Raw genomic sequence first — 26,970 nt, 5'->3', positions numbered from 1 at the left:
TGTCACCCACAAACCTGAAACAAGTAGAACTGTCATACTCCCTGACCTTACCAACGAGGGATTCCCAGAAAGATTTTTATTTCTTTTTAAATTTAGAGTGCCCAATTCATTTTTCCCCCAATTAAGGGGCAATTTAGCATGGCCAATCCCCTTATCCTGCACATCTTTGGGTTGTGGGGTGATACCCACACAAACACGGGGAGAATGTGCAAACTCTACATGGACAGTGACCCAGAGCCAGGATCGAACCTGGGACCTCGGCGCCGTGAGGCAGCAATGCTATGCACTGCGCCACCATGCTGCCCCCAGAAAGATTTTAACCAATCTGTTCCACACTGCTGAGGTGCAACCACTATCTACACTGGTACAATTCCATGTATTCATGAGTGGTCCACTCATTACCAGATTAAAGCGTCTCGTGACTAAGACAATTCCTTCTGATTGATCAACGTCCTCAATGTCCAAATTCTCTCTGTGTCATGCATTGCTCAAAAATACTGCTATTCTACTTTGGGCAGTTAATTGCATGTGTTACATCTGAAGCACCCGTTAACAGTTCCTGGCACATTCCTTGGGTCTATTATTAATCCTCCAATCTTGCTGTCGAAATCCATGAGATATTTCTCTATGGAATGATCAAATCTTTAAAAATCCATCAAAGTCTGACCTTAGGCACTTAATAAATCATCTTTTTTTAAAATAAATTTCCTCCCTGAAGCTTAGTAGAAGATCCAAACCTACATTGGTATCCAACTAATGGGCACGCAGCTTAAAAAATACTTTGCTTCTGATATAACTTTTGTTTGGAACTGACAATGCCAAGTTATTTGGTACGGGCATAATCTATGTCCACATATACACTGGACATAAGGTTCAGGTTCAGAGAACATCGGTGGTAATCATTCCATGGCAATTTACACTTGCTTTCACCCATTTTAAAATAATTTTTATTGTCACAAGTAGGCTTACATTAACACTGCAATGAAGTTACTGTGAAAAGCCCCGAGTCGCCACATTCCGGTGCCTGTTCAGGTAGGGAGAATTCAGAATGTCCAATTCACCTAACAAGCACGTCTTTCGGACGCCCCCGCCGGTTGCCGAATTCTCTGGCACTGGATATTCGGCGGGGGCGGGAACCACGCCGCGCCGATCGGCGCCCCCCCCCCCCGGGCGATTCTCTGGTCCACGATGGGCCGAAGTCCCGCTGCTGCAATGCCTGTCCCGCCGGCAAGAATCAAACCACCTCTCTTACCGGTGGGACTAGGCGGCGCGGGCGGGCTCCGGGGTCCTGGGGTGCCCCCACGGTGGCCTGGCCCACGATCGGGGCCCACCGATCCGCGGGCGGGCCTGTGACTTGGGGGCATTCTTTTCCCTCCGCCTCGGCCACAGCCTTCACCATGGCCGACGCGTAAGAGACGCCCCCCTCCCCTGCGCATGCGCGGGTATGACGTCAGCAGTCGCTGACGCTCCCGCGCATGCGTGGACTTCCGCCAGCCGGCGAAGTCCTTTCGGCCCCGGCTGGCGTTGCGCCAAATGCCTTCCCGCCGGCTGGCGGTGCGCCAAACACTCCGGCGCGGGTCTAGCCCCTCAAGGTGAGGGCTTGGCACCTTTTGGGGTGGCCCGACGCCAGAGTGGTTCCCGCCACTCCATCCCGCCGGGACCCCCTGCCCCACCGGGTAGGGGAGAATCCCGGCCCGTATACTCATTGGTTAACAGTTATGGGCAACAGAATACTGTAGTTAAGAGTCTGGACGGCGGTAGACTTGAGTGATACCAACATACAGAACAGGGCCATCATATCCATAGGAAACTGCCCAGAGTCAGTAATTGGGTGATGTACACACCAGAAGGATTTAGTGAATGGAGGAATGCAACTACTGTAGGGAGAGCTGGGAAAGCTACTGACAAGATCAAACATTGGCTAAATGTGTAAGATGATAAACAAGATTGGCAAAATGAGGTCAGAGAGACCACTATCATTTTCTTAAAAATCTGAATGCCTTGTTTTAACCAATAGAACAACACAAGATTTCACTGTTTTGTATGTAAATGACTTAAACGAACGCTATTTACTTAGCACTATGGTTTACAACTGTGCATGCTGTACACTCAGATTTATTTCCTACATCCCCCAAGAATTTCCTTGTAAGACACAACAATCTGAAAGTTATTTCTTCCTGTAGGGACCACCCATAGGTATGCAACAGTCCTCTGGAGAAGTTTCCTCAGTTCCAGCTATTCTGAGGAGAATCTTTCATTTGCCCTTGCATGACTGTGGAAGCCTTATTCCCTTGTTCTGGTTACTTTACTGCTCCTTTCAAACTAATCTCCTTGTTACTTTATTTTGGAATAGGAGACTTAGAGGCCTACTGTCGATTCCCTGTGAGCTTCAAGCTAGGCAATCTTCCAGCTTCATTTCTCACCAGATTCAAACTGAGACTAAGCCTCACCTGTCTTCCAGTCTATCTGTAAACTTTAGCGAATTTTGTTTCAGTGAGCTGAAAACCACATGAGGTCCAAACTGCAACTAAAAACTTATCTCAGTAAATATTCAAATAAATTAAAACCAGAGAGCATTCCTAAGCTCCACTCATCTCCATGACAACGTAGCCTGCTCTAGGCTATCTTCAAATTGACCTTTAAGCTAATTATCTGTCATTTACAATTTCTCCAGCTACGAAAGCCCACTTGCTGTTTTATGGCTCCTTCTCTTCTATTCTGACTCAATTAATTAAATATTGGTAACCTTCTGGTGTTTTTTTTTTAAATTTAGAGTACCCAATTATTTTTTTCCAATTAAGGGGCAATTTAGCGTGGCCAATCCATCTACCCTGCACATCTTTGGGTTGTGGGGGAGAAACCCATGCAAACACGGAGAGAATGTGCAAACTCCACACGTACAGTGTCCCAGAGCCGGGATCGAACCTGGGACCTCGGCGCCATAGATCATAGAATTTACAGTGCAGAAGGAGGCCATTCGGCCCATTGAGTCTGCACCGGCTCTTGGAAAGAGCACCCTACCCAAGCCCACACCACCCTATCCCCATAATCCAGTAACCCCACTCAACCAACACTAAGGGCAATTTATCATGGCCAATCCACCTAACCTGCACTTCTTTGGACTGTGGGAGGAAACCGGAGCACCCAGAGGAAACCCACGCACACACTGGGAGAATGTGCAGACTCCGCACAGACAGTGATCCAGCTGTGAATCGAACCTGGGACCCTGGAGCTGTGAAGAAATTGTGCTAATCACAATGCTACCGTGCTGTCCAATCTTCTGGTGTTCTAATAATCACTAAAGCCCAGCATTTTAATTACCTTTACAACAATCGTCTTCCCAGAACTAAACATTACCTCTAAAATATTCACTTGAACAACGAACTAGATATTTACAGCACAGCAGAAAGCAAGAAAACGCATTGCGAGAACACATGGTGGATCTGGGAGTGACTGTTGCACTTAAACATAGACAATAGGAGCAGGAGTAGGTCATTCAGCCCTTCGAACCTAATCCACGATTCATTATGATCATGGCTGATCATCCAACTCCGTAACCTATTCCTGCTTTTACCCCCATATCCTTTCATCGCTTTAGCCCCACGAGCTATATCTAACCCCTTCTTGAAATCATGCAACGTTTTGTCCTCGACCGCTTTCGTGGTAGAGAATTCCACAGGCTCTCCACTAAATGGTTTACGTCATACCCTTAGACAGTGATCCCTGGTTCTGGACTCCCCCCACCATTGGGGACATCCTTCCTGCATCTACCCTGTCCAGTCCTGTTAGATTTTTATAGGTTTCTGAGATTCCCCCCTCATTCTTTTAAACTCCAGCAAACATAATCCTAACCGACTCAATCCCTCCTCATACATCAGTCCCACCATCCCAGGAATCACTCTGGTAAACCTTCACTGCACTCCCTCTATAGCAAGAACATCTTTCCGTCGATAAGGAGGCCAGCACTGCACCCAATATTAGTGTGGTCTCCCCAAGGCCCTGTATAATTGCAACAAGACCTCCCTGCTCCTGTACTTGAATCCTCTTCGTATGTTTGTGTTTTTGCAACCAAAATGGATGACCTCCCATTTATCCACATTATACTGCATCATCTGTTCATATGCCCACTCATTCAACTTGTCCAAATCACACTGACGCATCCTCCTCACAGCTCACCTTCCCACCCATCTTTATGTCATCTTCAAATTTGGATATTACATTTAGGTCCCTCATCTGAATTTAGTGTGAGGTTGTCCATTTTGGAAGGACAAATATGAATGCGGAATACAATGTTAACGGTAGAGTTCTTGGCAATGTGGAGGAGCAGAGAGATCTTGGGGTCTATGTTCATACATCTTTGAAAGTTGCCACTCAAGTGGATGGAGCTGTGAAGAAGGCCTACGGTGTGCTCGCGTTCATTAACAGAGGGATTGAATTTAAGAGCCATTAGGTGATGATGCAGCTGTACAAAGCTTTGGTAAGGCCACATTTGGAGAACTGTGTACAGTTCTGGTCACCTCATTTTAGGAAGGATGTGGAAGCTTTGGAAAAGGTGCAAAGAAGATTTACCAGGATGTTACCTGGAATGGAGAGTAGGTCTTACGAGAAAAGGTTGAGGGTGCTAGGCCTTTTCTCATTAGAACGGAGAAAGATGAGGGGTGACTTGATAGAGGTTTATAAGATGATCAGGGGAATAGATAGAGTAGACAGTCAGAGACTTTTTCCCCGGGTGGAACAAACCATTACAAGGGGACATAAATTTAAGGTGAAAGGTGGAAGATATAGGAGGGATATCAGAGGTAGGTTCTTTACCCAGAGAGTAGTGGGGGCATGGAATGCACTGCCTGTGGAAGTAGTTGAGTCGGAAACATTAGGGACCTTCAAGCAGCTATTGGATAGGTACATGGATTACGGTAAAATGATATAGTGTAGATGTATTTGTTCTTCAGGGCAGCACGGTAGCATTGTGGATAGCACAATTGCTTCACAGCTCCAGGGTCCCAGGTTCGATTCCGGCTTGGGTCACTGTCTGTGCGGAGTCTGCACATCCTCCCCGTGTCTGCGTGGGTTTCCTCCGGGTGCTCCGGTTTCCTCCCACAATCCAAAGATGTGCAGGGTAGGTGGATTGGCCATGATAAATTGCCCTTAGTGTCCAAAATTGCCCTTGGTGTTTGGTGGAGGTGTTGAGTTTGGGTAGGGTGCTCTTTCCAAGAGCCGATGCGGACTCAGGGGGCCGAATGGCCTCCTTCTGCACTGTAAATTCAATGATAATCTATGATTAATCTAGGACAAAGGTTCGGCACAACATCGTGGGCTGAAGGGCCTGTTCTGTGCTGTATTTTTAAAAATATATATATATTGTGATTAGCTGGGTTCCGAGCACCGACCCTTGCGGTGTCCCCCTGTCACTGTCTGTCATTTGGAAAAAGACCCATTTATTCCTAGTCTTTATTCCCTGACTGCCAACCAGTTTTCTCTCCAATTCAATGCATTACCCCCAGTCCCATGCACTTTAATTTTACACACTCATCTCTTATGTGGGACATTGTCGAAAGCCTTCTGAAAGTTCAGATAAACCACATCCACTGGAACCCCCTCATCAACTCTATTAATTACATCCTCGAAGAATTGCAGTAGATTTGTCAAGCATGATTTCCCTTTGTAAATCCATGCTGACTCTGTCCAATCCTGCCACTGTTTTTCAAGTGCTCTGCTATTAAATGTTTTATGATGGACTCTAGGATTTTCCCCATACAGTCATCAGGCTTGCTGGTCTATAATTCTGTTTTCTCTCTACCTCCCTTTTTAAATAGTGGGGTTACATTAGCTACCTTCCAATCTGTAGGAACTGTTCCAGTCGGTAGAATTTTGGAAGATGACCATGAATGCATCCACTATTTCTAGGGTCACTTCCTTAAGTATTTTGGGATGAAGGTTATCGGCCCTGGCGATTTATCAGCCTTCAATCCTATAAATTTCCCCAACTCCATTTCCCTACTAATTTCCTTCAGTTCCTCCCTCTCTCTCAACTCTGCATCCCCCAACATTTCTGGTACCTTATTTGTGTCCTCCTTTATGAAGAGAGAAGCAAAGTATGTATTTAGTTTATCAACCATTTCTTTGTTCCCTATTATAAATCTAGTACTACTAAAGATTATTATGATTAAATTCTCCTGTTCTTGACTGTAAGGGACATACATTTGTCTTCACCAATCTTTTTCTCTTCAGGCGCCTATAGAAACTATTACAGTCAGTTTTTATGTTCCCCGCAAGATCACTCTTGTGGTCTATTTTCCCCGCCTTAATCAATCTCTTTGTCCTCCTTTGCTGAATTCTAAACTGCTCCCAGTCCTCGGGTCTGATGTTTTTTCTGGCCAATTTTATATGCTTTTTCCTGGTCTCATACTGGTTCTAATTTCCCTTCTCAGCCATGGTTTGTCCTCCTTCCCCATTTTCCTTTTGTGCCAGATAGGAATAAACAATTGTTACAGTGCTCCGATGAGCCCTTTGAATGTTTGCCATTGTCTATCCACCATCATCCCTTTAAGTAATGTTCCACAATCCGTCATAGCCAGCTCGCACCTCATACCATCGTCTATTTATATTCAGGACCCTCGTCTCAGAATCAACTACGTCACTCTCCAGCTTGATGAAGAATTCCATATTATATGGTTGCTCGTCCCCAAGGGGCTATGCACAATTAGATTGCCAATTATTCCTTTCTCATTGCACAATATGCAGTCTAGGGTGGCTTGTTCTATAGTTGGTTCCTCAGCGTACTAGTCCAGAATCTTGTATACACTCCAGGAATCAATCAATCATGTACTGGCAAGGGTACCTCTCATCATGGGAAGGAAAGATCCTGTAGCAGTCATCCAAAAAGATGCAAGGAGGCAAGTGGAGGCCAGAGCTGGACTTGGTTGTGCAATAGAACCAGGCTACAGAACAATCTAGGAACACTACTAGAAGTAGAAGGCTGATGAGCAGGAGGTTTTGGTGCCACCAAATTAGCAGATAAATTAATAAGGGAGACAAAGCAAAGAGAGTTGGATTGTTGGAGCAAATTGTGTGTCTGCTCTGAAAAACATGAAAGGTGTGTCAAAAATCTATAATTTATATAATCAATGGAAGAAATAGAATAAGTCATCTGGGTTTCAGTAATTCAAAGCTAGAATAAGATTTAAACATGGAAATACTTATTTTTGTAACCCGAGTTGCTATAATTATATTATAATGCTACAATGTTGTAGCTTGGAGTAGAAATTGGAAAGGTTTACAATAGAATGCATCTTAGAACAACAATCTTTTTTAGATTCACAAAAACAATAACAAAAACAGTTATGTGGTTAACGATGATTGTAGGGATCTTCGGCTTGTTCCCTGATAAGAACATTTCCGCTGTTCAACAGCATGCTGGCAGTCAACAGCTGGTGGCTTGCAAAGCCCGGGCCCCTTTTCTCCAGTATTAAGTGTCAAAATATAAAATGTTTCTGGAAATAATTTCATATTTCCGACGTTGAAGATGGAATCAAAATCATTTAAAAATCTTTAAATGTTTTCATCAGTGTCACAGGGTACTTTTATTTTTAGAGATGCCGTATTGAAAAAGGAAGCAGATTCGTGGGGGAGGGATCATGCAGTTAAACAGGCTCATCGCAGTAACGTATGTGGCTCACTGAGAGTGATCGCTTCAAATTTACCCACTGCAGCAGCCTGCCTTCAAATTCAAAGTGAGATTTCTCTCTTTGCAGCCTCTTTTGAGCTGTTGAGCTAATTTCCCTTTTTGGTATGTGGAGTTGCACAATGCCTGCGCTTCCCCGCCCACCTGCCGTGTGCCTCTCTTGGCGCGCAAGCTGCAGTGCAGTCACCATCCTCATTTCAACACACTGGCTGGGAGACCCACATCGCACTGATCGTCAGCCTCCCCGGTTCGCCAGCTTCACAGGAGGCTGGCTGCCGTCAGTAATTAGAGGGAAGCTCCCTACCTGGACCATTTCCTGAGGCAAACTGAGTGAGGAAAAAAGTGTCTCAGGGTTGTGGTAAAAGAATGTTCAGCGCCAGACTTTAGCCATTTTCTCACTTGCATCAACTTGCCTTTCTCGTCCTTCGTTCTGCCTTGATGTTTTGAAACCAGGAGCAGGATACGTGTGGAGCAGCCGAAGAAGATTAGGTAATTGTGCTTTTAACAAAAATACCAATTTAGACAAGCTGGCCCAGTGGTTGGTTTTTTTATCTGTCTTTTTTGCCACAGCGTCTGTCTGTATATGGTGTAACATGCAGCTACTGCTGACAGCTCATGATGACCCATACCGGTAATACTCAATACTTCATCACTTTTTTTGTTCATCCTTACTCTTATTTTAATTTCTTGCAGATCACCGTTCTGAGCCCTGGAGGTTAGGTGAAAAAGCAACCTTTTGTGAGGTTTCCACTACGGACCGGCTGGCCTGTTACCACAGCCATACCATTGCAACTTTAGCTGCTTTGCCTACTCCAGGAAGAACTTCGCTTTCTCAGTATTGCACACGCTAACCTGCCCGGTGAAGGACAGGTGGATATTCCGACACTGGGATATAGAATCTGGATTCTGTACCACTGAAGGGACATTTTCGCGTTGGACTGTAAATCATGAGTGAATTCTGGTTGTGTTTCAATTGCTGTATTGCAGAACAACCTCAACCGGTAAGTGTGCCCTATTTCTGATAATGAAAGGTTTCATTTTGATAACCCCTCCCCCAACCAAATGATGGAACCACAAATGTTTCTGAGAAATAGTCAACATACGTTAGGTTTGTCATTTTAAATTATAATAGCAATCTTATTTGGTGGGGAGGAACATAGCATCCTTCTGATTTTCTAGTTTAAGTACTGTGGAACTTACTTCCCTTAGAGTGTCATCATTTGAAACTATCCCTTTGCACTCCTGTTTAAGCAAATCGTTAGCTGTCACTTGGTAGAGCATGCATTAGAATATGTGTCAGTATGTTGCCATTTGGTGGGTCAGAACAATCTCCATAAGGCTCTCCGTGGTCCAGCAATCAGCAGACTTCATTTTAGGAGACCTTTGTACTGAATTACACTTTCACTTGATGTGCATCCTGTTGCGTTGTGAAGTTCCCCTCCGCCATCTGGCATCACTTGTCTGTGGAACATTTCCTCTTGCACTTGCCTGAAATCACTGTCTGAAGCACTATCGCTGCTCCCCTAATTGTCATTTCCCAGAGAGATGCTTCTTCACCTCACCCTTGTCCAGTGTGGCCACTGCCCTCGCCTATCATCATTATCTGCATTAAGGTCACATTCATCTGGTATCACTGGAGTTACATTCTGCCCAGCCTGTCCGAACCAACATCACTATCCTCAATAACTACATTCAATTTGTTTTACTGTGACATTTGGACATTCAGTGAGGGGAAATTTTCTTAAACTGAACGTGCTCTAATTCAGAACTGCAGTGTGACAAACTGTTATTGTTATTTCTTGCTTCCATTAATAAAGTGAGGGTCTGTCTACTAGCTCCCTGTACTTCAGTCATTCATTCACAGGGTGAATACATGGGCTGCTCTAGGTATATTGAACAAGAAATGTCATCATTAATGACTATGGAGGAGACAATAGACTTGACATCAGAGTCAATACAGAAAATTCATAGAATCTCTACAGCTTAGAAGGAGGCCGTTCAGCCCATTGAGTCGGCACCGACCCTCTGAAAGAGCACCCTAGCTAGGCCCACTCCCCTGTCCTATCCCCGTAACTCCACGTAACCTGCGCATCCTTGGGACTGTGGGAGGAAGTCGGAGCACCCAGAGGAAACCCACACAGACACTGGGAGAAAGTGCAAACTCCACACACTGACCCAAGGCTGAAATTGAACCCGGATCCCTGGTGCTGTGAGGCAGCAGTGATAGCCACTGTACCACCCTGGAAATTTTCAACAGCATCTGTGGGGAGAGAACCACCGAGTTAAGATTTCAGCTCTACAATCTCTTGTCAGAACTAGAAAGATAAATACAGAAATGGGTCAGGAGCCCAGAGAAAGGACAAAATGGAAGGTCTTTGGTAGGTTGGAAGGCAAGCGGATGCTAACTGAAAAAAAGAATGATGGTAATTCCTTAACCACAAAGCAGTTATAACCTCTGCCCCCATTTTTTTAGATGGCAGTTGTTGGTGATGATTCTGCTGCTTCCATTTACACCTCCTCTAGACCTATCTTTTTTCCCCTTGTCCCATTACCATTCCATTTTACTTTGTACCATCTTTACTTTTGTCATTTCATCTTTGCTGCCTTCCACCAACACAGACCTTCCCTTTTCTACATCCCACTCACCCTCACCCTGTTTCTGTACTTGCTTAACCCCTCCTCAGCAGGCAGTGTTGGAGACATATAATCGGGCCGGAAGGTGCAGGATAGGTACTCTGCCAACATCCCGACCCCGCACATGGACGGCCTTCCTGCCTGGACACTAATTGAGGCCCATAAGTGGGCAATTAATGCTCATCCCAGCACCACTGGTATTCAACCAGTGGTGGGCAAGGGTTTGGCCATGTGGGACACCCAAAAGTAAACCCTGGCAGGCTCCTGGAGGTGGGAGAGAGGAGGGGCCTCTTATTTAAAGGTACTTGGTGCCTGATCAAGGGACCTGGCATTGGGAAGTGTTGTGGTCTCGCTGTGAGGCTCCCTGCTGCCTTTTCCTCCAACTCCCCTGCTGGTCCCTGCAGTCAACGATATCAGGGTCCCCATACGATCTTAGGCCTTTGTTGGGTACATTGCTGTCAGCTGCCATTGCTTCCAGTGTCACTGATGGCAATGGGGAGCGGTCGATCTCTGATTGTCTTGTACCTCTTAGGGTGGGGTGTGTGTGTCCAAAGATGTTCAGGTTAGGTGGATTGGCTGTGCTAAATTGTCCCTTCGTGTCAAAAGGTTAGGTGGGGCTACGGGGATAGGGTGGAGGATTGGGCCTAGATGGGGTGCTCTTTTAGAGGGTCAATGCAGACTCAATGGGCTGAATGGCCTCCTTCTGCACTTTAGGGATTCAATGATTTGTGCTCCAGGGTCCTAAATTCTTGAGAAGGCCTGTTGCTGACTAGTTAAGTGGCTGATGGATGCATAATATTGCAGACCTTCCCCAGCTGAGATTACACCGGGCACTCTGCAGCTGGCAGCTCCATCGTCTGTATTAAATTCCACCCATTAACTTCTCTGTTCACTGGTGCTGCCTGACCTACTACGTATTTCCAGAATTTTCTGTTTTAACTTTTACCACCTGCAGAATTTTCTGGTGTCTGAATTGCTCACTTCCATGTGTCTATCAATGGCCAAAAGCAAGTGTTAATAGTGGGAAAAGAGTAAAGCAATTACTGTAATATGTAAATCATAGCAGCAGACCATCTGAAATTATAATTTCATACCATGAAGCGCTTGCTAACTGGAGGATATAATATCCTGGAATTTGCACTGATACTTGTTAATACAAGGCATAAATTAGTGCTATGGCAATATGCATGACACAGCTCAGATCCTTACTAAAATATCTTCTCAGAAACGGGTTTCTCAAGACTGCACGGAGTCTGTTTTTTAAAAATAAGCTTTTAACAAATGCATTCCTTAATTAGACACTCCTTTTCTAATTAAGGCCAATATGGATGAATAAAATTAGTCAGATGACTGTCACGCATTGCAGCCGATGTGACCTCTTGTGAACTGCGCTGTCCCAGCACGCCTTCCATCTTGTCACTGTGGTGAAGATAACTCCTTATGCCAGCTCTTTTGTCAAAGAAAGCATCAGACCAAGAGAAGCAAAATGTTCCATTTTAAACTTCTGCAAAATGTAACTTTAGACCCATTCCAAATAAAAATAATTCCCTGTGTTGCTTTTAAATTGTTGTGCTGTGAGCCAAGTAAATAGAGGTTTTCTGAACATATATTTGTCATCACTTTGATGTTAGACTTCTCAGAGACTTCCTGCTCAACATTCATTGCTGTCTCATGTTGAAACAGGAAGAGTGGTGTGGGTTTAGTTTTACTACATTGATTCAAGGCTGATGGGTCCATTTTTATTTAGATTTCATGTCTGGTCCTGTACCGTTTGACAATTCCAGTTTCCAGTTCCAGTTTTCTTCCATGGAGCTCCCAGCTATTTATCTGGGAGGCACTGTGCAGAGGCTGGAGGGAAAATTGGAGGAGGGCGTTGCTGCTGGGAATTCTCTGGTCACAGAGCACTTCTTTGCCTCGAATATAGACACCAGGCAAAAGGACGAATGTGACCTACTTTTGTAAATCATGCTTGATCCCTTTCATCATCTTTATATATCAAATTGTGATTAGGACAGCCTTAAATATTTGCAACATCTAGCTTGCAACGATCATTATCTGTGATAAACTTTCATCAAATTTTTAGATTTTAAAATCTAGGGATGAGTTTTACTACCGTATTCGAAGGTGGAGGGTGGTAGTGTGACGCCATCTAAAATAGAGCTGTGGCTTGCCTGCCTCTTCGCTGCCCAACCCTCAAACTGTCCTCTGGGGGGGAGGGGTGGGGGGGGGGGGGGTTGAATGCAGTGTGCGCAGCGGTGTGCTAAATACATCAGGCAGTTCCAACCCCTCAGGCTTATTGACACCTTTAGGTGGACAATTAATTTCTAACTCATTGGGTAAGCAGCGGGTGCCTGCTTTGGGGAGACTGTGCCCATCGGGGATCACCCCCTCCCATGATGGTATTCCCTCTTTGTTCGCGTCATCGCAAATCCCCCCCCGCATCCCTCTCGCTAATCTGATCCTCCACCCTAACCCCCTTCCAACATCTCTTTACTGAAGTCTACCAGCCGTGTCCACTCAAAATTCCCAGATTCACTCAGAGTCCAAGTGATGTCTTCACTTGGTCGTGGGGTTTAGTTGTAGCCGTTACACTCGGCACAGAACTGCTTGCCAATCAGATCAGTTGGCAGCACTCTAGGGCTGTTCCTGAGGAAGAGATCCCACTCTGCAATAATGAAAGCCATCTGCAGCATATTCTCACAGCAGAGTGGTCAGATTTCACGCTGGCAAGGTGCCGAGTGCGAAGGTGATTGTAGGTAATCTGTCCCCTTGTAAAATCCCCCCCCATTATCTAGACCGACAACCCAAGCACTAAGGGAGTACAAATTGTCACAGATGTTGGGCACGATTCCACCACCGCGTTGCGCCCGGCGCTGATCCTGGCGTGCCTGCGCCAGGTGCATTGCAGGAGAGGCCCAAATCGGTCTTCGTGTCAGGTGCAAAGTTTTGCGCGAGTCGCCCAATCCGCAGCACCCGGAGCTATCTAGATCACGCAATTAGGCTCATTTAAATATGCTCTGCCTATTTGAGACCACGTTATCCTGGTACCAGAAGTCACTGGCCACATGGGTGAGGCCTCACCTGGGCACCGATTAGTACTGGTCTCCACAAGCAGAGAACGGACATGATGACCCCTTCAGGGGTATCAGCGGTCATTAGAGTCCCCCGGGTGGTCGGGGACAGGACAGTATCCTGGCTCTCTCTGGCACCCGGGCACACTGGCAGTGCTAACCTGGCACTCTGACACCTGCCAGTGGCACTGTCTGTGTGCCAGACTGGCAGTTCCAGGGTGCTCAGGTGCTCGGTTCGCACTGCCATGGGTCCCATGTCCATGAAAGGGGGACTATGAAGGAGGGGGGGTGGAGGGAGTATGAAAGGACCTCATAAAAGGTGGTGAAGTGGAGGAAAGGGCCCTGAAACGTGGGAGGGCCTGAAAAGGAGGGTTGAGAGGGCCTGTAAGGAGGGGACGTTCAGCGCCCCATAACGGGGTGTCCTCAGGGGGGGGGAAGGGAGAGGGAGGGGGGCAGGTTGGCATTGTCTGTGGGTGGGGGCTGTGGGGGACCTTCAAGCTCACTGATCAGGGCATTGTTTCAAAAGGGCGCCCCGATCTCTTGAGGAGCCGGTCTCACCGGTGAGTTCGGCTCCCCACTACCAGGGAGAAACTCACAAAGGCACAAATAAGGCCCAAAAAATGACTACATGTGGGTGAATCCAGGTCTGCATCTCACCCAAATAGCAGAAGGGAAACACCCTGCCTGACTCGCCCAAAACTTCACTTAGAATTCTTTTGGGTGAATCGCGCCCCTCATCTTTCAGCTGAAATGACAAACCAGGGCTTTGTTTAGATGTAAAAGATGCATGGCACTGTTGGATAGAAAACAGGCAGGCTGTTATCTCAGTGCCCTTGCCAACTTTTATCCTTCTATCAACATCTTTAATAACATTTTGGCCTACAATCCATCCGTATGTTTTTGAGATATTTTATTAACAGACTAACTAATGAACAAGGGCAAAAATATTACCTCCTCCCAACTTCTGTGGCAGAGGTAAATTGGCAAGTTTTTTTTCCAATTAAGGGGCAACTTAGCATAGCCAGTACACCCACCTGGCACATCTTTGGGTTGTGGCGGCAAGACCCGGCAGACACGGGGAAAACTGGCAACTTTTTAAATACATCCAAAACTTTGCTGCCATAACGCATGATGGGTTAAAATAAATAGAAAAGATATACAATTCATTATTTTTGAAATTCATGTATTTAAAAAATACAGTGCATCAGAAAGCTATTTAATGAGCAGGATTTGTGGCTTTGTTTTGTTTCCTTAGAATTTGAGATCCTTAATGCAAAACAAGACCTATTACCTTTTGAAAATTTACATTAAATATTTTCAATTAAAAGTTCCACATGCTGTTACAACACTGGATCAGATTATAATCCCTATCATTTAACAACTAATCCTGGCTAGTAAACCAGTATTTTAGGAAGTAACAAGCAAGTAAACATATACTGGCATTCTGGGATGTAGTATCTTGATATTCCAAGTTTTTATAGTCATCAATTTTACTTTGTTAAACTGAAACTTGCGTGTACTTCATTTAAAAGTGAGGAATAAAAAAGTATGGCATTTTGTAAGTCATTTGTTGTATTTGCCCCTGGTTGGAAGTGTATTATTAAAAAATACTTTGATGCTAAATTGTTGTCCTTTTGAATAATGCTCATACTACTGCATCTCAAATAACCATTGATGGGCAGTTTCCAAAAGGTGAATGGCTTACAAGCCAGTAATCATGAAAGGGTGCAGATAATGTGCTTGACAATGAGAAGAAAATTCAAGTGATTAATGTTGAATTCAACACCTAAGAATGGGTGTCTTCGTGTTCATGTGAATTAGATAGTGAATTTTTTATGTCAATGCATATTTGTCTTAGCGTTGTAATCATTTGATTCTTTTTATGATTTGTGATGAAGCGTATAGATTTTTGTATGGCTTCGAATTTTGATGTGCATTGAATAGTGAGGAGGCCAGAAGTATTATGACAATTTTGTCTGCCATCATATAAGGAGAGATTGGATAGACTTGGATTATTTTCCTTGGAACAGAGGAGACTGGGGCGGGGGGGGGGGGGGGGGGGGGGGGGGGGGGACGACATGATTGAGATGCATAAAATGATGAGGTGCAGAGATACAGGAATAAACCTTTCCCCTTGGTGGAGAGATCAATGACAGGAGACATAGATTTAAGGTAAGAGGCAGGAGATTTAGAGGGGATGTGAGGAAAACCTTTTTACCAGAGGGTGTGGAGAGTGTGAAACTCGCTGCCTGAAAGGGTTGTGGAGGCAGAGACCCTCATATAATTTAGGTATTTAGATCTGCACTTGCAATCTGAGGGCATACAAGGCTATGTGCACTTGTGATCTGAGGGCATACAAGGCTATGTGCACTTGCGATCTGAGGGCATACAAGGCTATGTGCACTTGCGATCTGAGGGCATACAAGGCTAGGGCCAAGAGCTGGGAAATGGGATTAGAATATTTAGGTGATTGTTTTTGACCAGCACAGACTCGATGGGCCGAGGATGACTCTTATCAGTTTTTGTGCAATCTGTTATCCGTTTTATTTTATAGAGCACATTATAAAATGTGAAACAGATCATAGGTAGCACCATGGTGCATTAGCTATTTATATTTACATTACGAAGACCAGCTCCCTTATTCTACAGGGCCCATCTAGGGAGTGAGTAAATGGGCAACTGCCATTCAAACTAAATAAGTGCCAAAAAATGCAAGGTTTAATCATATATATCGAGGTTCGGGTGCCCATTATCTGAGGCTTGAAATAAATCATGACTGGAAAATTCACCTAACATATCTGTTATTCTTCATAACATATGTCGTGGAGCTGATGAAGCCACTCTTGTGTTTTTTAATTGTTTCCCTTTCCGGTTTATTTCCCCCCCCCCCCCCCCCCCCACCCCTCCTCTCTGTTCCCTGGGATATATTTCCACAGGCTCTGTGATATTGTACTACTGTGCACAATTCTCGCTCCCAAATTTGCAAAATTGTTATCAGAGTGGTAATAACTATCAGGAAAGATTGTCTAGAAAGGAGAAGGCTGGGAGGTGACCTAACAGAGAGGTCTTTACAATTATTAACAGGTTTGTTAGGGTAGACCCATCGGGATTATTGCACTTGTAAGTGAGTCAAAAAGTAGAAGTTATAATTATAAAGTAGTTACTGATAAAATCCAGTAGGGATTCAGGAGAAAGTGCTTTACCCAGACAGCAATGAGAATGTGCAAACACATGGAATAGTTGAGGTGAGTAGCACAGTACCTTTAAGGAGAAGCTAGATTAAGTACAGATTGGAAGAAGGAACAGAAGAATGTGTTGATAGGGTTAGCGTGTAAAATTAAAGCGCATGGGATTATGGGTAGTGTATTGAGATGGATAGAAAACTGGTTGGCAGACAGGAAATCAGGAGTAGGAATAAACGGGTCTTTTCTGAAATGACAGACATTGACTAGCGGGGTACCCCGGGAATTGGTGCTGTACCCCAGCTATTCACAATACATTTAATGACTTGGATGAGGGAACAAAATGTAATATCTCCATATTTGCAGATGAGACAAAGCCGGGTGGGAGGGTGAGCTGTGAGGAGCATGCTGATGTCCTTCAGTGTGATTTGGACAAGTTGAGTGAGTGGGCAAATTAATGGTAGATGCAGTATAATTTGGATAAATGTGAGGTAGTGCAGGAGCAGGGAGGTGTTACTGTAGTTATACAGGGCCTTGGTGAGGCCACACCTGGAATATTATGTGCAGTTTTAGTCTCCTTATCTGAGGAAGGATATCCTTGCTATAGAGGAAGTGCAGAGAATGTTTACCAGACTGATTCCTGGGATGGCAGTATGAGGGAAGATCGAGTCGGCGAGGATTATATTCGCTGGAGTTCAGAAGAATGAGGAGGGATCTCATAGAAATCTATAAAATTCTAACAGGACTAGACAGGATAGATGGAAGAAGAATGTTCCTGATGGTGGGGATGTCCAAGACCAGGGGTCATAGTCTGAGGATATAGAGTAGACTGTTTAAGACAGAGATGAGGAAAGCTTTTTTTACCCAGAGAGTTGTCAGCCTGTGAAATTCGCTACCACAGAAAGTAGTTGAGGGCAAAACATTGTGTGTTTTCAAGCAGCTATAACACTTGCGGCGAAGGGAATCAAAGGATGGGGGGGAAGGCAGGATCAAGCTATTGAGACGGATGATCTTCATGATCATAATGGATGACAAAGCAGACTCGAAGGGCCAAATGGCCTCCTCCTCCTATTTTGAATTGAACACATCTACAGGTGCGTTTCCCTAAGCAGACCTGGGAAGGTAATTGACAGTGTGAGCTGAAGGTTGTTGATAGCTTCACATAGCTAAGCTCCACAATCAACAGCAATCTGCCACTTGATGCTAATATCAACACATGCATTGCAAAAGCTGAGCAAGAGTGTGTGGAACAACAGCAACCTGACTGAAAACACCTAACCTGAGAGTACTACCAAGCCTGCGTCTTCAGCACACATCTCTACAGTGCTGAGACCGGGACAACATATACTAGACAAGAGAAAAGGCTGAATGATTTTCACCTCCACTGTCTCCAATGTAATCTCGGCAGGTCACCAACTCGGAGGTCCTGGGGCATGCTAATTCAGTCAGCAAACATACATTGATAAACCTGGCTTGGCCATGTTCAAGGTGTGAAGATGGTGGATATTGACGCTGACGACTGGAAGGTGGTCGCTGATGACCTCTGGAGGTTGACTGTTAGGAAGGACATTGGAAGGCGCAAGCAGAAACTAAAAATTCAGCTAGCCGAGGAGAGGGCCCAGAGAAAACCGAGACCACAAATCGTGTACCTTCTCAGCCTACCATCTTCCTCTGCAGCAAATAAGGCAGAGACTGACATGTAAGAGTGAGGCTCCAGAGCCACACCAGGTAAAACTTAATACAGAGTTGATCACCACGGTGCAAACCATTGTCACAAGAGATGGAAGGCTGCCACCACAGACAACCCACATAGGTTTATTGTGCGCATAACATAATCAGGATGTATCATATTAGCTTAGCCTGAGAGACTATAGGTAGAATCATTTTTGTTATTAATTCCATTGCAAACAAATTCTTCATTAAGGTAATCTGCACTAAGAAGAATTTTGCTGCGTATTATAAAATTCCCCTGAAAGGGGAAGTGTCACTGGATTTTAAATAGAGAGAATTGGGCTGAATTGGTGAACTGCTGTATCAAAATAGCAACATAGTTTCTGCTCCATAAAAGTCCTGACATGCAGGATGAATGGTTAATAATCCAGGCCATTAATTCCCTCTGGATATGTAAGGAACATTTCCACTTGCAGCATTTAACTATAAAACGTGCCAGTATTGCTGCAACATGCCTGCACCATAGTGTCCATAATGAGAGAGAAAGCGAGCTGGAGCACTAATCTGGGGAGGGACGTGCCACGGGAAATCTAACCTGTCGTCTTAGTGTTTAGAACTACCTGAGGTGATACAGAAGCAAGCAAAAATCTACATAAATACAGCTTAAAATAAGATAGAGAAAATGTGGGGGTGGTAAATGGAAATTTATGCATTCTGCTTTCAGTCCTGGTTTACTTGAGCGCCTAATTAGAAGATATTTGTGGTTACTTTAAAAGCACAAGAGAACATTTGCAACGGGGAGAGCTTTGCAGCTTGTTATATTCGATAAAATGTATAAGAACATGCTTCTTACCATATGGCTGAGACCCTAAAAATTTGATTCAGCAGTTTCCTCAATTGGGTAAAGGCACCACCACCTAGTGTTCCATACGGATCAGATATCCCATATTTAAGTTAATCTCAGACAGGATAACACAGCTCCGCGGCTGATATCAACTCCTGATTCCTGCACCTGGTGAAATAGTGGAATAGCCATTGGTTTTGATTTAATCGTGGAATAGTCACTTGTTTACATTTACCCGTGGAATAGTCACTCGTTTGCATTCACTTGTGGAATAGCCACTCGTTTAGATTTGCACACGACAAATGCTCAGTTGGCCACCGGGTACGAGAGAGCTGCCAGCATTCTGTAGGAGAGGCGGGGGAAAATAGTGTGGGCCAGTGGGAATTAATTGGACTTCTTAATTTGTTTAATAACTCAAATTACTTGGATTATTTTAGAAGATCCAGCTACCTGGACTTAACTTTACTACTTATTATGCACAAACATAAGTAATAGATTTGGCTTTTCAGTAGATTTACACCTGTTGAGTGTAATCCTGGTGGTGTAATATTGTAAATTGGATGATGGTGAGTTGACTACATGTCTTATATCTCTGCCAATTTTCATTTCTATTGATTTATTTGAGAAAAAAATGCATCATTCCTATTTATGAACATTTATCAATGATACAGCCAGGAATGAAGACCCAGTTGGTTTTGTTTTTGTGTAAGTGCCCACCGATGGAGGCACAGACGTTATGCAGTCTAGGTTCAGTTTATTTTAAAAATAAATGAGAGGTAATGTTGTCTTGTGTATGATGGTGTAAAATGGGTGGTATTGAGTAGGAATTAATTGGTAAACTATTGAGTTTTTAAAAAAGGGTGAGATCAGGGCCGAATGTTTCTGTTAATTCTGGTACATCAGAAATTCTAATGGATGTTTTTCAGAGCGAGAATGCAGTCCGTTTTTAGACTAGGATGTGTGGATCTGCATACTGAGGCCCTGTATGTATGTGACAGTTGTGTGTATATATATTTTGTTCCTGTTTATCTTGGGCATAAATTTAATTTTGCTACAAGCACTGCTTATTCAACCATTTGCAGAGTGCTTTCTGTCAAGTAGGATAGTGGTTATGGTTATGGTGGGTGTATCATCCAAATTTCGTGCAGCGAGTTGATGTGGTTTCCATACTTTCTGAGTAATGCAACATGAGCTTCTTCTGCAAGATGTCTTGAAATGTGTGGCGGGGAGGAGGGAGAATAAATGTATATTTGCGTAAGTATATTTTCACAGCAATGCCAAATAAACAGCACCCTGAATGCTTCATCTGAGGTTGTATTTGCTACAATGCATAAATACAACATGAAAATGAAATGAAATGAAAATCGCTTACTGTCACAAGTAGGCTTCAAATGAAGTTACTGTGAAAAGCCCCTAGTCGCCACATTCCGGCGCCTGTTCGGGGAGGCTGGTACGGGAATCGAACCGTGCTGCAAGCCTGCCTTGGTCTGCTTTAAAAGCCAACGATTTAGCCCAGCCCCATGCTAAACCATGCTAAATCATTCAGGGAAACCTGTAATATGAAATCCCCCAACTATGTGTCAATCTGATTTAGATTGATTGAAATGATTAAACTGGGTGAGAATCTTAAATCAACCTGGCAATGACAGGATGCTAAGCTGGCATTTTAACAGCGCCTGGGATCGTGCCCAAGGGTGCCCTGCCTGTATGAGGTGGGGTGCAGAGAGGCTCCAGGACCCCCTTATTGTAGATCTATAAGACCATAAGAAATAGGAGCAGAATTAGGCCACTCGGCCCATCGAGTCTGCTGTGCCATTCAATCATGGCTGATATGTTTCTCATCCCCATTCTCCTGCCTTCTCCCCCTGATCCCCTATTAATCAAGAACCTATCTTAAAGACACTCAGTGATTTGGCCTCCAAGCCTTCTGCGGCAAAGAGTTCCACAGATTCACCACCCTCTGGCTGAAGAAATTCCTCCTTATTTCAGCTTTAAAGGATCATCCCTTCAGTCTGAGGCTGTGCCCTCGGGTTCTAGTTTTTCTAGTGGAAGCATTCTCCATGTCCACTCTATCTAGGCCTCTCAATATCCTGTAAGTTTCAATAAGATCCCCCCCCTCGGGCAGCACAGTGGCGCAGTGGGTTAGCCCTGCAGCCTCACAGCGCCGAGGTCCCAGGTTCGATCCCAGCTCTGGGTCACTGTCCGTGTGGAGTTTGCACATTCTCCCCGTGTTTGCGTGGGTTGCACCCCCACAACCCAAAAGATGTGCAGGCTAGGTGAATTGGCCACGCTAAATTGCCCCTTAATTGGAAAAAATGAATTGGGTATTCTAAATTTATATTTAAAAAAAGATCCCCCCCCCTCATCCTTCTAAACTCCATCAAGTACGGATGCAGTGTCCTCAACAGCTCGTCAGATGACAAGATCTTCATTCTAGGGATCTGATAAGATCTACTAATGCGGAATTAGTGAAGTTTTGCGACACTAACACAGTAGAAATTTGAGTAAAACTTCTCGGATGCAAACAAGAATCTTTATTGCCTCTATTTGATTACAATTAGGAGAAACTTAAATCTATTCTCAATAAAGTCCGGCTAGCAAAAAGACTTAAAGAGAAGTAACTTATAAACAATTTAACTTTCAAAATAATACAGAAATGGTTTCTTGCTTACGGCAAAACGGCTTGCATTTACTTCAAGAGTAGGGTGGAAAAGTGAAAATATGAAAAATAGAGATAGCGAATAGTTAGATCAAAGTATAGGATGATCCCGGAATAATGATGGCTGTACGGACCATCATGTTTAAGGGAAATCTTATCAGTCTTGAGCCATCTATCTACACCTCTATGTCGTCCTAATTGGTTTGGGTTAGAATCAAATACATTTGATTCAATGGTTAACTGTCAATCCTTGATGTGCAACATAAGTTCCGAATGTTTCATGTTTGAATATCTGTGTGTGAACGTTATGGAATGCGATTCTGTGCTATTCTCAAGACTGGTTTCTACTGGTTTTCTGCTGACTTTGCTTTTATACACATTCTTGACAATGGTGCCTTCATAGTGCTATGGTGCTTACTTGGCCTTGATCTGATTACTGGTACTGCTCATTTCTTAATGTCAAACTGTCTTTGAAAATATGTTTATTAGAACAATAGCTTTTTCATCTTGCTTAGTGAAAATGTTGTTTTTATCTCCAATTAGTTTATGCATATGTCAGGCTTTTTGTGTCTCTGTTGAAGCTAGGTGTTTTGTCATGACCTGAGGTTATGAGTGCTGAAATCATAATGCCCATTTTGAAATGGGTATTAAAACTGGGTCTTGATATTTACATTAAAATAGCCTTTTTACCTATCAGATCTATCAGGAAGTCCTCGATTACTATCAGGATCATTCTTGTGAACCTCCACTGGTCCATTTCCAAGGCCAGCATATCCTTCCTTAGATACGGGACCCACTGATGTGATTTGTTTTATTTTACTGAATCATTCGCTCAGCGTTGCCTTATCTTCACAATGTGGCATGAAAACTCACAGAACAGTGTGAAAATATAAGTCAGATTGTCCCAGAACTTCTAGTAAATAAGTATTGAGAACTCCAGAAGAACAGTTCGACCCTGGTAGGTATTGAGGATTCCCAGTCAACTCAGAACTGCTTTAGGTTTAAAGCCTGTATGTGCTAGATGATGTTTAATGTTTGTTAACATGAGCTTCTCTGCTTAAATATATTTTAAAATGCATGTTTTTCACAGGATTGTCAAAATCCAAAGTATTTGTACTTAAGTAATTTTTAAGAAAAAACTCATGTTTTAAAATTGTGTACAAATGTGTTCAAATAATTTCTTGTAACCTGGTCAGTAATCTTTCCATAGAATCTCTACAGTGCAGAAGGTGGCCATTCGGCCCATCAAATCTATTTCGAACCTTCAAAAGTGCTCAGCCCACTCCCCCGCCCTTTCCCCTAACCCCACTCATATCATATGATCTTGGCCAATCCACCTAATCTGCACATCTTTGGACTGGAGGGGAATTTTAAATGTGACAGCCCTATAAGTAATATGGGATTGAAGGTGCCCTCCTGCACTGGCCCCTGCCACAATTTGGGAGGATGGTGAGAAGGCATGGCGAAAACCTGGGCAGCCAGGCAATGAGAGAACTAGTTTGTAGCACAGTTGAGTCCCCAATTCGTATCCTCCACCTGACATGATTAATAGATTTGTATGGGGCCCATTGATGCCATGTCATGACAAGTGCATCTCGGGAACGTGCCTACCTATGCATTTGTAAACCCTGGCACTAGGTCGCAATCGGGCGGAGGTGCCTCTTACTCTTCACTACTCCTAGAGAACCCATGCATTACATCTCTTCCACAGCCCTCTGTATAAAGGGGTTAATCCATACAAAGAATTGACAAAGCTCACTATTTTCAGAGATCCAGACCCTTTCTCTTTCCTACATTCTCCAGCTCTAGATGTGACCCATTTTTGTTTATCTGGGGTACGGTGCATTCTCAGGACAATTTCCGAGAGCAGCTCATTCTAAAGCCAAAGTTCAGGCTATGCTAGACCGGTTAGTGTACAAATGAGGCAGGATTAACTAATGATCTCCAAGTAATGGTGTCTCTAGGTAGCAGAGTACGTCTAAGGCTCATGCTTTAAACTTAAGTAAAAGAAATTGTGGGTATGAAGACAGAGCTAGCTAACGTGAACTAGGAAATTAATGGGTAGGTCAGTAGAGATGCAGTGGCAGACATTTTAAGGAGTTATTTTGTAACAGTCAGCAAAGATTCATTCCAGTGTTTAGCATTACTGCCCCGCGGCGCTGAGGACCCAGGTTTGATCCCAGCCCCAGGTCACTGTGTGTGCGGAGTTTGCATATTCTCCCCCTGCCCGCGTGGCTCTCACCCCCATAACCCAAAAAGATGTGCAGGTTAGGTGAATTGGCCACGCTCAATTGCCCCTTAATTGGAAAAAACATAATTGGATACTCTTTTAAAAAAAAAAAAAAAAATTTTTTTAATTCATTCCAGTGCAAGAGAGAGACTTGAGGAGAAGAATCCACCATCCGTGGCTAAATAAGGCAGTTAAAGATCGTATCAACTTGAAACAAAAAGCAGACAATTCTGCAAAAAATTAGTGGCGGGTCAGAATATTGGACAGAATTTAAAAGCCAGCAAAGAAAGACTTAAATAATGAAAGATAAATTAGAGTGTGAGAGAAAGCTAGCTATAAATATATAATAAACAGATAGTAAGAGTCTCCACACACATTTAAAAAGGAAAAGAGTAACTAAAGTGAATATTGGTCCTTTAGTGATTGAGTCTGGGGAATTTATAATGGAAAATAAGGAAATGACAGAAGGATTTAGCAGATATATTGGAGTGGGTGTTTTGGCGCAAAATCCTGCGAGAGTCGAGAAACGAGGTCCTTGCCGGTGACATCTTGTTTCCCAATTTTTCCCCGACCCTCGCCAGTGACATAACAAGGTTCCTGCCAGAAAGGGAACCTAATTTCCATACATTAAATAAAATTCCAACCCAGCCACATGATCCCCCATGATTGAGGTTTACAACAGCTATATTAGAATGGAAATCAGTCGAGTGTAACCTGCCGAGGTTGCCAAGGTAAATATAGCCACTGAAGGGAGAGGGACATGTCCCGGCACTGCCCTGACACAGGTTGACACTGCCCCAGCACAGTTGGTAGTGCCAACCTGGCAGTGCCAGCCTGTGCCATGAGGCGGTGCTGGGATGGGCCCTCTGGGGAGTCCCATTATGTGTGTATGTGGGGGTGGGGGGGGGGGGGTGATGCCTATGAAGCGGGTGTGGAGCAATTGCCCTGAAGGGGGAGGGTGCCCGAGTTACTGCCGTAGGGGGTGGGGGTGGGGGGGTAGTGTGCCTCCCGACAATTGTGTGGTGGAGGGGGAGAGTAACCCTTGATACTTGTGTGGTGATGTGAGGGGGGGGGGGGGGGGCGGGGAGGTGGAAAGAGTGCCCCTAATATTTCCATGATGGGGGGTGTGTCCATTGGGAAAACTAACATTTTAAACACAAATTGGGGCATCCTTTAAAGATGGCGTCCCAATCCCTGTGGAGCCAGCCTTGCCAGCTCTATCAGGTCCATAGCAGATTTATAGCTATCAGGGTGGCAGGGTAAACCATGTTCCCAGATTCTCCGTGCACTAAATGCCTGAAAATCTGATCTGAAAATCCGATTATATTTCTGGAGACATACATGTGGTTTTCAGTCAGAGTCTGACACACTGATGAATTTTTGGAAAATTCCATCCATTATGTCTATCTTTACTGTAGAGGACACCAATAACATCCCAGAAATGTTTGTAAATCAGGAAGTGAAAGAGTGGGAGGAATTTAAAACAATCATCAAGGAAAAATGGTACTGTGAAAACTATTAGAACTAAAGGCTGGTAAGTCCCCAGGATCTGATGGATCTTATCCCAGGTTCTTTAAAAAAATGGCTACTAAGATAGTAAATGCATTAGTTATAATTTTCCAAAATTCCCTAGATTCTAGAAAGGTCCCATCAAATTAGAAAACAGCGAATGTAACTCCTCTATTCAAGAAAGGAGGGAGACAGAAAGCGGGAAATTACAGACCACTTAGCTTAACATCTGTTGTTGGGAAATTGCTGGAATCTATTATTCCCGAGGTTGTAGCAGGGCACTGCTATGAAATCTCTTGTGAAAGGTGTCATGATATGCAGACATGCAGATAATAATATACAGACAGGCAGCTAATGAACACAGAAAACAGGACATGACCAATGAGCAGGCAGGACACTCAGGGGTGGTATCTCACTATAAAAGGCACGAGGCACTCACACTCCACCTCTTGCCACTGATGAACATCTACAGAGTGAGTCAGGGTGTATTTACAGTATCACACCTCCAGCACGTGGCTAAGAGCTAGTCTGGTTCAGTCAGACAGAGTAACCACACTTAGGTTAGCAGAGAGTCGAACTTATAGAGAATTGTGCTAACTGTGCTACTGGTTCAATAAATCAGATTCAACTAACTTCAAGGTCTGGAGTATCTTTTGGTTAAAGCTGCATCCAGTTGCAGCCTGTGTTATCCCAGAGTACATAACACAACAAAAGGGAAATCAGGTTTGACTAATATCCCAGAGTTCTTGGAACAAGTACAAGTGACATGGATAATGGGAACCTGTTGGTCTGGTGTACTGGATTTTCAAAAGATATTTGGTAAGGTGCTACATCAAAGGTTACTATACAAAATAAGAGTTCATGGCGTAGTGGTAGCATGGATGGAGGGTTGGTTAGCTAACTGAAAGGAAAGAGTAGGGAAGCTGCAACTAGTGGAACGACACCGGGATCAGTGCTGGGGCCTCAACTATTTACAATTTATATAAATCTGAAGGGAACAAATGCGTGGTTGCAAAATTTGCTGATGACACAAAGATAGGAGAGTATGTTGAGTAGAACATGCAAAGGGATATAGATAGGTTATTGAGGAAGCAGAAATTTTATAATTGGAGTATAATATGGAAAATGTGAACTTTTCTACTTTGGTAAGAAGAATAGAAAAGTAGCATATTATTTGAAGAGATTTCAGAGCTCTGTGGTAGGGATCAGGGTGCCCTGGGGTACATGAATCACATGAATGTTGGTGTTGTTTATTATAAAGAGAATGGAATATCGAAGTAAGGACATTTTGCTACAGTTGTACAGGGCAGGAGTGAGACACCTTACTTAAGGATATAATTGCTTTAGAAGCATTTCAGAAAAGGTTCACTCAACTGATTCCTGAAAAACTTGTGAGAAACAGTTGGACAGGTTGAACTTGCATGCGTTGGAATTTAGAAGAATGAGAGGTGACCTTATTGAAATATATAAGCTCCTGAGCGGATATGGA

General features: G+C 43.9%; 1 protein-coding gene across 4 annotated transcripts in view; it reads left to right on the top strand.

The window, feature by feature from the left end:
- The window catches only part of cdc42se2 (CDC42 small effector 2), a 276,240-nt gene that overhangs the window by 192,146 nt on the left and 57,124 nt on the right, over window positions 1-26,970 (top strand). For 3 of the 4 annotated variants that reach the window (XM_072516839.1, XM_072516840.1, XM_072516842.1), the window contains one exon: window positions 8,375-8,682. In XM_072516839.1, the coding sequence (XP_072372940.1) occupies window positions 8,629-8,682 (54 nt within the window). In that variant the 5' untranslated portion in view covers window positions 8,375-8,628. Of the gene's footprint in view, window positions 1-7,876; window positions 8,171-8,374; window positions 8,683-26,970 lie in introns of those variants that run through there. The other variant, XM_072516843.1, reaches the window with a different exon arrangement.

This window comes from Scyliorhinus torazame, chromosome 9 (assembly GCF_047496885.1).
Source record: "Scyliorhinus torazame isolate Kashiwa2021f chromosome 9, sScyTor2.1, whole genome shotgun sequence".
Classification (NCBI taxonomy): Eukaryota; Metazoa; Chordata; class Chondrichthyes; order Carcharhiniformes; family Scyliorhinidae; genus Scyliorhinus; species Scyliorhinus torazame.
Note: the sequence above shows the minus strand (reverse complement) of the source record. Positions and strands in the feature narration are given on the sequence as shown.